Source organism: Eptatretus burgeri, chromosome 6 (genome assembly GCF_056783735.1).
Source record: "Eptatretus burgeri isolate ZD-2024b chromosome 6, Ebu_testis_v1, whole genome shotgun sequence".
Taxonomy (NCBI): Eukaryota; Metazoa; Chordata; class Myxini; order Myxiniformes; family Myxinidae; genus Eptatretus; species Eptatretus burgeri.
This window is the reverse complement of record NC_140966.1, coordinates 94,001,185-94,013,684: the sequence shown is the minus strand read 5'-3', so window position 1 is coordinate 94,013,684 and position 12,500 is coordinate 94,001,185. Positions and strand designations below refer to the sequence as shown.

At 41.6% G+C, this 12,500-nt stretch overlaps 1 protein-coding gene across 1 annotated transcript in view; it reads right to left on the bottom strand.

Moving 5' to 3' along the window:
- The window catches only part of WDR18 (WD repeat domain 18), a 72,965-nt gene that overhangs the window by 26,522 nt on the left and 33,943 nt on the right, over positions 1–12,500 (bottom strand). Inside the window, exons 3-5 of the mRNA XM_085886267.1 lie at positions 1,504–1,637; positions 807–933; positions 1–24 (exon numbers count right to left, since the gene is read on the bottom strand). The exon at positions 1–24 is cut by the window's left edge and continues 120 nt beyond it. Coding sequence (XP_085742393.1) covers positions 1–24; positions 807–933; positions 1,504–1,637 — 285 coding nt within the window. The remainder of the gene's footprint in view (positions 25–806; positions 934–1,503; positions 1,638–12,500) is intronic.

Sequence of the window (12,500 nt, the reverse complement as noted above, 5' to 3'; positions counted from 1 at the left end):
AAGGCCCGAACCCAGTTCCCAGAGCTGCAGGACGTGCATGGCAGGAAGCAAAGATAGGGAAGCATCATTAACAATAAATCATCCATCCTGAACATGGATCAAAATTCAATTCCTTTTCATTCATTGAACAGCGGCATAAAGAAAAAACTTTAAACTACATTATTTTTTCCATAAAGTTTTCAATGGTGTCTCTCCAAATCATCACAACCAATCAAATTTGCCACTCACAGACCTTGCCCATATCCTTGTTTCTCAAGACTCCGCTGGATAAGGTGTTCTATGAACTCCAGCATCTCGTTTTCATTTTATTCAGTGAACAGTTTAAAATTCAAAAGCAATGGTCTTCGATTCAAAAGTGTCAAAACTATCCCTCAAAGTATCAAGAATAAGGAATAAAATTATCCTAATTTGCCTTTGAATGACAAAACCTCCCTTTATGAATCATTAGAAAAGAAAATGAATGAATATGGGAAAGACTAATGAGTTTGACACTTTACGTTTTATACAATTAACCTGATGATAGACAAGAGAAGCAGAAGTGTCCTTTGGGAAGACAGATTGGCCTCCTTATTGTTCCCGTTTGAGCAAAGGGCTCATGATGCCACAATTCCAATGTCAAATCTCATATTCATACTGCATGGATTTGTCCGTTGTCTCCTTATGTCCTTGTAATAAATGCAAAGTCCACCGATGTCTCAGAATGTCCTTGTCCTACATGTAATGCATGTAATGAATGCTCTTCTATGAGAATTACACCACAATTAAAAAACAAAACAAAACAAGATCTCTCTGCCGCATGGACTCACTTTGGCCGTCTGGTCGAGTGACGCAGTGGCGACCCGAGCTTTGACTCCACCAACTCCACAGCACACATCCGTGACGGGCAGCGTATGTTGATTCCAGACATGTTTTGGCTCCCCATTACGCAGTACCCTAATGTAAGACACCACAGATCGACAACACTTAGCCATTTCAATTTTCATAATTCGAGGTATTTTACAATAAAGGGGTTGGCTGTAATTATGAATGACATTTAAAAAACACCATCACCATGACCCCCATCCTCACCCCTCCTCCAAATGTCGTACCAACTCTTTCTCTTACTCTACAACTCCCTTACTCTCTTTTATCCCATGGCCTTCTCTCCATATACATTTCCCAAATTAATCTCCCAAACCCTCCCACCCTGTCTTCACATCAATTGTGTGTATGGTCTCGAAGTCCGCTGCCTCTTACGCTGTATATCAAGCTGTTTGTTCACAACACTACGAAATTAGATTAACAAACATCCCCCCTACCCCCTCCCCCCCCCCCAAAACAAAATTTCTAACATGTTTTAATGTCTCACTTCTGGTGGAGCTTGCAAGCTGGTCATTAAACATCTTGATAACAAACCAAATGATGATCAGGAAAACTTGGCACTTAAATCAGATAATTAAATTTGCATACATCCAAAGATTCCCAAATACTTTTGGTGCATCTTCTATTCACTGTGCCACTCACCCTGCTAAACTCCATACAATGGCCAGGTTGTCTTGCCCTCCGGAGACAAAGTGCCCACCATCATCCGCAAATGACAGGCACAGAATGTTCTGGTAATGTCTGCAAAGCACCTCCAGTAGTCCACCAGAGGTTGTCTACATGCAGGAAGGACAATACGGTACAATTTTTGTTTATGTCATCATTTCATATACAGTATACTGCAATTCAATTTAAAGGTTTATAACATCACATTTCGGCAGAAAAAAGTGCATTTCCCAATCCTGAACAGAAAGAAAAGATGGTCAGTTGACAGAAATACATTTGAAGGAAAACAATTTCAAATCTCAACTATTTTTCCCGTCCTTGATATTTATATTTGGCAAATCTACATACGGATGAGAATGGCACTTGGGAGCACATGTCTCTGCCAGGCTGAACATTTTACATTTTGTATCCCTCTGATAGGCCGGATCTGCATCCGAACTTTAACCAAAATCTAATCGGCTTGTTCTCAACACATATCCAATTCATCCACCAAGTTTCGTTCGAATCCATCCTCAATGTTTCGAGATATCATGCTAGATATCGTTTTCAGCATTACTTTTCAATGGTGGTCACTTAAAAAAAAATTTGAATCTCGTATCCAGATCTAGATCCAGATCTTCCCCAAAATCGAACCAATTCATTCGCGTCACACACCCAACATGTCCACCAAATTTCGTCCAAATCTGTCATAACTTTTTGAGACATCATGCTCACAAACAGACAGACAAATGAAAAATCACTCATAGAGCGACGCTTGGCAAAACAACAAAGTAGAACGACAAGCGGTAGGGCGCATACCTCCGCCAGGCTGAACAGTTTACGTTCTGTATCCCACCGATGGGCTGGATCTGAACGAAAATCAAATCGGCTTGTTCTTGTCACCGAACTAACTCATCCACCTTGTTTTGTCATAACTCGGCATAAATCGCCTATGTTGACCTTCTAATCTTAAAAATAAATGGTGGCTGAATTCTTTGATCTCATGTGCAAATCCTGTTCAAGTTTGAAGTCAATCGGATGAAAATTGAGGACGTTAGAAACTGCACCTAAGTGGTTGACCTTTGGCCTATGTTGACCTTTTGGCATATGCTGACCTCAAAATGAATGGGTGGTTGTATTCAGTGAGCTGATATGAAAATCCTGTTCAAATTTCAAGTCAATTGAATTAAAATTGTCAATTTTAGAAATTCAAGCCGATGTTGACCTTTTGGTCTACGTTGACTTTTTGGCCTACGTTGACCTCAAACATAGTTGGTGGTTGAATTCAGTGACCTGATATGCAAATCCTCTTCAAATTGTAAGTCAATAGGATGAAAATTGAGCATTTTAGAAATCTGAAAAAGGTGTTGACCTTTTGACCTCAAAAATAAAGTCTGTTGGACCACCAACTCCTCCATTTGGTGAAGTTTCGTGATAAAATCGTGACCTGTAGGTAATTAAAAATGAGCGGACAGACAAACAAATGGAAGCGATCAACATACTGTCGGGTCCACAACAGTTAAGACCAACCTGGACGGACAGCCGAACAGATCCCCCTTGGAGGCGAACACGTGATCCTTGGAGATTATAGCGCATGGGATGGGGGTGGCAAGCACGTACCAGAGGCGCTCACCAGGATGGAGGGCAAGGGTTTATACTCAAACCCACAACGAATAGAGAGACACAAGCAATCTTTAATAGATAGGAGTTGAATGAACATAAACCAAGTATTCATAAGAGGAATAAATCAAAGCATAATGATGAAAATAAATTAAAGCATGAGGTCATGAAACGTAAGGTAATTTACAGCCTAAAGTCGAGGCGCCTCCACACACAGTTACAAAAACAGACAAGGGGAGAAGATAAAACAAAAATCCCTCCTTTATTCTGGCACTTATCTTCGTCCAGAGATGATCCTTTTTGGATCTGGCATCGTCGAAACTGCGTAATCATTGAAGGGGAAACCGCATCCGAAAATGGCGCCAAGCCGCTCTCTGGGCAGGAAACGTACGTGAGGTATTCGTGTGGCGGTATTCAACGTGAGGGCTCAGAAACCGCCATGCAGCTTCTTTTCATGAGTGAATATGCCGACAGTTCCTCTCTTGCACCAGGTCCATTCACCACAACCGTCCACCTTCCTCCTCGACCATATGACGAGACAATTTATGAGGCCACGTGATAAGGCCATGAAGCACACTCCTCTTCCCTCCTCAGAAAGGTACACACTTCACGACTCGGCCGAACAGTCAATGGCTAGCGTTTTGCTCCAGTGCGCGAACAAATTCGCCTCAGCACAAACACGAGAATCGTGCAGCCTTCTTCACCGTGTCGAGGGGAAGACAGCCAGCTCGATCCTTCTGCCTCCAATCACATACCTCACACAACTCCCCTCTTCCCTGAACCTTCTGACGTCAGGCCTGTCCATCATCCACCCCAGGGGGCGTGGTTTGCTAGTTATCATTCCTGGAAGCAGGGTTGTTACCTGCTTGGAACGTTCGGCTCGGTTGTAGTTGTTTTAAGGATGTGATTCCTTTTTATCGCCGGTCTTGTAAATGCAAAAACATAGGAACGGGTCACAGGGGGCAATCACATACTGGGAGAAATTATCCTTAAACCCTGCCTAATTAACACAGCACCGCCCCGTGCAGTGAAACGTAACAACTTAAGCAGACAGTTTTCCTTATAAGATTACATCGAGATGTCTCCTGCTCGTCCATGGACCATGCTACTCTATACAATCCTACCTTTACAATGAAATTCCTTCATCGACCCCACAAACATAACAATACTTGTAAGAAAAAAACAAAAATTGCCAAGTAATTTGAATTGCAGTTTACCATCCACCTTCACTGGCTTTGGTAAAATAACTAATTAAGTCATACTCCAAACATTAGAAGGCTGTTTACACACTGACAGGATGGTTCAGAGGTAGTGTACTTACCTTGGAGCTGTCTAATCTGCATTTCATTCGTGACCCAACTATAAACCGTCATCCTGGTGCTTCACGTGTCAGATGATGCATAAATGGGTGTGCCGAAGGCTGGATGGGATGTTGAACCGGGGTATCATCTGCCAGCATTTGCCTATGGACATTGAATATCCCACAGTGTATTTGGGAAGAGTAGGCGATTGTGTGCCGGCACCCTGATTAAATTCCTAATTACTGTACTAATAGACAAGGAGGCACGACATTAACGGCATTATCGCACTCCCGGAAATTATTCAAACCTGCCGCCAGCTGCTGCACAACAATGAATGGATGAATGAATGAATGAATGAATGAATGAATGAATGAGGGCATTCATGAAGCAACTGATTATGGTTGCAACATTCTTGAGGAACTTCTGCCATATGTCGGGTCCTTCTCATCGAGGCCCATTTGATCTCCATTCATCTGAGCTTTACAAAGGCTCATTGGTGTCACAATCGATCAAATTCTGCCTTGGTGTCGAGGACAGAAACTCTTACTTTTCCTCTGGCATTTTGTGCATGTCCATGTTGGATAAGGACTGTGACTAGGTCAGGAGCAGAATGATTGCGAATGATTCAGCTTCCATAAGCACATTGAACTTCCATGAGCAGGCTGCTTGTTGTCAGATGGTTTTGGATGGAACTGTTGATAGATAACATGTGCCATCATTTTGCTGTTGCTTGGAAAGAGGCTGAGTGGGTGATAGTTGGTTGGATCTGACTTGATCTGTTTCTTGTGCACACCATATACCTGGGTAGTTAGTTACCTTTCCAGATGGCAAGTATTATACCTGAACTGGAAAAGTTTAGCTGGACATGCTGTGAGTACAGATCTTCAGCACTGTAGACAGGATGCCATCTGCTTGATGTCACAAGGTGAACTGAATTAGCTGTATAAGAGCATCAACGATGCTCGGAAACTTGGGAGTAAGAGTAGGTGGGGTTGAATGGCTAACTTGACACTTTTTGCTGAAAATGCTTGAGAACAACTAGGCTGTATCATTTGTGCTCGTTTGTTGGCCTCTGATATTGCTCTAAAAATTGGATTGTGGTACGCACATAATTCCAACACAAAATCATCACTGAACTTCAAATATCATTTGTCACCAATATCGCCTTTCGATGTACCATTACAATCTTGTAAGCATGATCTACACCCGGGGACAAACTAAAAGTGTACAATGTCATTAATTTTTTTTTCAATGGAGCTTACATCTGTACATTCATTTCATTCATCGTGTATCCCACCAGCAATGTGCAGGACTAAATTAGCTCATTCATTAGAAACTGAAATTATACAGGAATTTTCTTGTACAGAACTCCCATTATTAATCTATCAGCCAGGTGTTGGTGATTTATTGGATGCATTGGTTAAAATAAAGACACACTGCTCCTGCAATGTGCCTCAAAAGGGTTGCAGTGTCCTGAACTGAGTGAGAGTGCTGCCTCTCCGAGCCAAACGATCCTGCCTTGTTTGAACTCACTCAGCTGTAAACAATCATGTCAAACATACTCCTGGCATGCTTGCGTGCCACCGTCCTCAACAGAAGCATTCTGATGACGATGTCCTCCAAATGTAATTAAATCATTGAAAAAACATTTGACACTTTACATAATCAATCTAATTTGTACATCAAACACCACCTATTTTGGAAATAGGTCATTGATCAAGGAAGAGAGATACGACAGAAGATGATAAGTCAGTGAAATGACAAAGCACCTAATGACAAAGGAGCTCAGAGTATCAGGTTGACAAGGGATGCAGATAAACAGGCAAAGAAGAGACAAATAGGCAGAACAAGAACAGATAAAGATACCACAAAGAGGCAGAAGAAGGGCATGCAAACAGACACGACGTTGAAATGCAGACAGAAATAAAAATATGGATAGATGTGAAAAGTCATTGACAATAAAGAATATTATCGAGTTGAAATTAGAAAAAGCACAACATTGAGGTGGGATGGCACCTTAAAAATTAGATGGAAGAGCAAGGCTGGAGGATTGCAGAAGATGATTGCAAAGACAGGAGGAAAAGAATGAAGGAATAATTGAGATCGGTGAGCAGGGAAACTGGATTTCAGAAAGGTAACAAGGTATGTGTTGCTGGATAAGTGTGTGTAATATGGGATGGTTGGATAAGGGCAAAGTCCTGAAAGAGCAGGGGGAGGGGGTGGGGAGAAGACAAGAGGCAGAACAAGACGCCAAGGCTACTAACCAAACTGCAGTGAAAGACCAGTGTTTCAGCCTTCTGCAAAACAATACCGATTGCTCTTAGGGTATTAGACGATATTGCCTCCAGTTTTGCAAAATGAGATGCAAGAGCACTAACCCAAAAAGGAGAGTCATAATTTGTGCTCTGTTGTTCATTCTTTGCACACTGTGAGGAGATGAAGATATTCCAAGGAAAGACTGGGATTCGTGAAGGATTCCAAAGCGACACCATAGCCCGAGAGGCCAGCGTGGAGGCATGATCGACTCAAAGCACGCTGGGGAAGACCAAGGAGTTCCAGGAAGTTCACCTCCACCATATGTTGTTTACAGACGTGAATTCAAACATCAACCAAGTGATATCTGTGTAGAGAGAAAGTGAGAATTTGATAATCTCCAGCATTGAATTTCAACTTTCATGCGGTTGACCAACGTTTTACCCTCTGCAGATCAACGGTCATGGAAGCATCTGCAGCCCACCTGTTAATGGACTGAGTAACAGATTCTTCTTCTCCTCCTCCTCCTTCTCTTTCCTTTACGAGGGTTAGAGTAATATTGGTTGGAAGATCTTAAAGCCGAAATAGCATTCACAACTTGGCTGAAATCCCCCTCTTCACCCTCCAGCATGTTTTTCCAATTATCCGAAACAAAAGCTCCCACTCAAAGGTGCACTGTGCCCTGACATTGCTTTCCAACACAAGATCACAAATGCCACTAAAATGGAAACTTACAAAGCATTTCATGTTTCTTTTATGCTAGGGAAACTGCTCCAAAGTAATTTCTGCTCATGAGAAATGTATTTTTTTGGGGTGATGTTATTCTTGGCCAAAAGTAAAAAAAAAAAGAAGGAAGCAGTAAACTGGCTTAACAGTGTAGAGATAGCACACACACCATTGAGCTGTCTCGTCTGGGGTTGATTCCTACCAACTACCAACAATAACCCCGGTGGTTCACAGGCAGGGCATTCCATCAATTTGTGTCATCCTTCAGAGGGGCATTACGTTTGGCAAACCACTTGACAGCATTTGCTTGTGAACGCTAAAGATCTGACATGCCTTTCACAAAAGTAGGCCGTTTTGTGCTGGAACCCTGGTCAAATTCCAAAGTAATGCCCTTCTGATGCTGTGACAACAAAACAATTTTAAAGCCTAAATAGCATTCAGAACTTGGCTGAAATCCCCCCAGAATGCTTTTCCAATTATCTTGGTTTTTTCCAAAGCAAAGGCTCATACTCAAAGGTGCATGGTGCCCTGACATTGCTTCCCAACACAAAATCACAATTGCCATTAAAATGGAAACTTGCAACGCTTCGTTCATGCGAGGGAAACTTTTCCAAAGTCATTACTCCACACGTGTAGTGCAAAGCGGAATCAAGCAATTGGTTCACTCTGTCAGTCAGTCAGTCCATTTTTATGATTAAGGAACGAATTAATTACCTCTGCCACCAAAGGGGGATTGGCGGCTATGTTTTCATCCCTGTTTGTTATTTGGCAGAAATATTTTTTTTGCCAAATATGCTGATCTGTTCCGTTAGTTACTTGCAAAATTGAAGATTTTTCAAGTATATTGGTCAGTCGATTTTGTTCGTCTGTCTGTTACCGACAGGTCACAACGCTAAATTGATCGTCATGAAACTTTACCAAGTTGCAGAGATAAAATCAATAGGCTTCTCAGTTGAGACTGAGGTCAAAGGTCATTATGAGGTCAAATTTCTAAAATCATCATTTTTCATCCGATTGACTTGAAATTTGAAAAGGATTTGCATACTGCATCACTGAATTGGGAAACCAACTATTTTTCAGATCACAAGGTCAAAGGTCAACTCAAGGACAAACATAAAATCATCAATTTTCAACTGAAATATCGTCAATTTACATCCTATTAACTTGAACATTAAACAGCAATTGCATAATCCATCACTGAATGTGGAAACCAACTATTTCTGAGGTCAAAGGTCAACTCAAGGTCAAACTTCTAAAATCAATTTCAATCTGAAAAATAATGAATTTTCATCCGGTTGACCTGAGATGTTGTGCATTGTCAAGGTTTGATTAATATTTGTGTTGATTAAGATTGTCAATTGTAATCTTCATGAAACGAACAATTTGATGTATTCATGGCAACCTTTGGAGAGGGAGGGGGGATTTTGCAAGTGTCATGCTTTGCACGACATCTTTTCTTGATTGTTTGTTGTGAGAAAAAAAAATCAAAAAATTTTCAAGTATATTGGATAGTCTTGTGCATTGTACTGTTTGTTTTTTCTCCGATTGACTTGAAATTTGAACAGGATTTGCATATCATGTCACTGGATTCAATCACCAATTATTTTTGAGGTGAAAAGGTCAACCCAAGTTCTAATTTGTAAAATTGAGAGATGGGGCCAAAAACTATATGCATCATGTCTCAAAAAGTTGTGGACGAGTTGTGACAAAGCTATCGGTGGACGAGTTGGTTTGGTGACGAGGACAAGCCAATTCGATTTTGGTTCATGTTCAGCCTCTCAGTGAGACACAAAACGTAAACTGTTCAGCCTGGTGGAGGGATGCGCAAAACCGAATGCTGCTTTACTTTGCTCTTTTTTGCCAAGTGTCGCTCTATGAGTGATTTTTCATTTGTCTGTCTGTCTGTCTGTCTGTCATCGCCTACAGCCCAAAATGTTCAGCTGATTGTTCTGAAACTTTCGGAGGTTGGTGGTAGCATCCCTGTGATAGGTGATCAATGGTCAACGTGAGGTCAACATAGGCCAAGATTTCTAAAATTGTCAATTTTCATCCGATTGGATTGAAATTTGAACAGGATTTTCATATCTGATCACTGCATTCAACCACCATTTTTCTTTCAGGTAAACATCAGCCAAAAAGGTCAACAACTTAAGAGAAATTTCTAAAAGCATCAATTTTCATCCGATTGACTTGAAATTCGAACAGGATTTGCATATCAAGTCATTGAATTCAGCCATCAATTATTTTTGAGGTGAACATTGGCCAAAAGGTCAACCTAAGTTCAAATTTCGAAAATTGAGAGAGGTCAAAAAAAAAATTATATATATATATATATATATATATATATATATATATATATATATATATATATATATATATATATATATATATATATGTGTGTGTATATATATATATATATACACACACACACACACATATACACAGCCTAGTGTTGGCGCAGTGGTTAGGGCAGCAGCTTGGGATCCAAAAGGTCCTGAGTTCAAGCCCCGTTTGGCCACTGAATTAATACACCAGGGGGTTGACTCAGCCTGTCATCCTTCCGAGGTTGGCGAAATGAGTACCAGTGTACTGGGCCAGTGTATATCCTGGTTAAAATAGGTGTACCATATCCCTGTGTCTTAATAGGCGACCAGGGTTGCGTCAGGAAGGGCATCCAGCGTAAAACATGTGCCAAATCACTATGCGGATCATACGCATGATCCGCTGTGGCGACCCCTTATGGGAGCAGCTGAAAGAAGAAGAAGAAGAAGATGCATACATATACACACACACACAGATACATATAAACATCATGATATCTCAAAAAGCTGTGGACGAGTTATGACAAAACTTGGTGGATGAATTGGTTCAGTGAAAAGAACAAGCCGATTTGATTTTGGTTCAAATCCAGCCGAGCAGACAGATACAAACCGTAAACTGATCAGCCTGGCAGAGGCATGTGCTTGGCCGAGATATACCGAGTGCAGTTCAACTTTGTTCTGTTTTGCCAAGCGTCGCTCTACGAGTGATATTCTGTCTGTCTGTCTGTCTGCGACAAAATGATATCTCAAAATATCTCAAAATGTTATGGACTGCGTTTAGAAGAAACTTGGTGGACAGGTTGTGTTTTTGGAAAGGACAAATAGATTGGATTTTGGTGAAGATCTGGATCTGGATCCAGATGCGAGAATGTAATTTATTTTTCAAGTGATTCTTCACAATTGAGAGATTGGACAAAAAATGATATATGGCATGATTTAAGAAAATGTTGCAGATGAGTTGTGCCAAAACTTGGTGGTTGAATTGTGTGGGTGACAAGAACAAGTAAATTAGATTTTTATTAAGGTACGGATACAGATCCAGCCTATCAGTGGGATACAAAATGTAAACTGTTCAGCCTGGCGGCGGTGTGCGCTCTGCTGAGTGCCATTCAAGTTTCAATTGAATTTTACATCTTTAAAACTGTAGAACACGAATCATAACATGAAGCTGCAGTCTAGCAGGACTTTAGCTGTGAATTTGGCAAATTGTACGGAGTCTCATACTGAGCGTGCATGCACACTCGCTCACAATAGAGCAATATCCTGTCTGTTTGACAGTCAGTCAAACAACATTGAAAATCATTCCAAACAGGAAACAAACTTTTTAGGGACGTTATAAATGGCACAAACAACAGACATAAAAACTAATGCAATGTGTTAAATAAGGTGATGTAAAAGGTGATGCATCAATGGTGGTAAATTAACGAATAAATGGTTTTGTTTGTTTTTTCTACAGCCATTAAAACTCTTATTTTATTTCAAACAAGCAGATTTACCAGGCGTTTCACAGGAAGAGAAACGGTAATAAGTAGCACTTTGTGGGCAATCACAAAGATTTATTGATTAGCTGTTTGGAGGGTCATCCACCAGACGGTGGTCACCTTAAGTTAACATGAGGCGGTCCCTTCGGGTGGGTGTCTGGAATGTCCTATCCGAAAGAGAGGATCATCACCTGTTTCTGTTATCATCTGAGTTCAAGCATTTGGACATCGGTATCGCAGCACTAAGGTTCGGAGACCGGATTGTGGAGAGATCATGGTGGGTGGTGACACCTACGATTGGTCTGGTCACTGATGGTCACCATGCCCAAAGAGTTGCTGCAGCTGTGTTTAATAAGATGACTCCAATGATAATTAAGGGAACACCGGTCAAGTAGCGTATTTTGAGACGAAGGATTTGTCACTCCTTGGGTGTCATTTCCCTGGGCTCTGAAAACGCTCCAACTGAGGCGAGCGAACTCACCGTGAAGTATGCATTCTATGCCACGCTCGAGTCTGTGGTTGATAAGTGCCCCAGGTGAGATTCTCTTCTAATCTTGAGGGATTTCAATGCATCGATTGGAACTGATAGGGATGGTTACGAGACGTGTTTGTCCCCAAGGATTTGGAACTGTGAACCAGAATAGCAAAAAGTTACTTGACTTTGCAAGAAGTCGTGGACTGAGGGTGGTTTGTTCATGGTTTCAGCACCCACAGACTCATCGCTGGACTTGGTTTTCCAATGCTAGTGGTGTGGCAAAGGAGATTGATCATGTGCTCGTTGATAGTCACTGGAGGATAATCCAGAACTGCAGAGTCCACCGGAGTGCTCAGTTCCTCAATATTGAGCACAGGTTTGTTGTAGCAACTCTGAAGTTGCAGCTTTAATCCAGGAGAATGGTACCATCTTCGCCTCGGCTTGGTGTTGGCAAGCTCAAGGATGAGAGGGTAGCTGAGGGGTTTGCGAGCAGTCTGTGGACATTTGGGGGGAGGGGGGTTCTGGGTGTTTTGGGGGATCCTGAAGAGTTGTGGAGTGCCTTCACGACCACTGTCCATGATGTTGCCAGTGGATGTCTTGGAACTCACTGTAGGGCGAAGAAGAATTTTGTATCTGAAAGGACACTGGATACAACTGACCAGAGTCACAGGGCAAGGCTGAATGGCAGAGCTGAGCTGTTCAGGAAGCTGAGGCGTAAAACTGTATGTGCGCTAAGGGTGGATAAGGAGGCCTATGTGGAAGGAATCTGTAAGGGTGTAGAGCATCACCTGTGGTCAAGTGATTCTCGTCCTGTTTA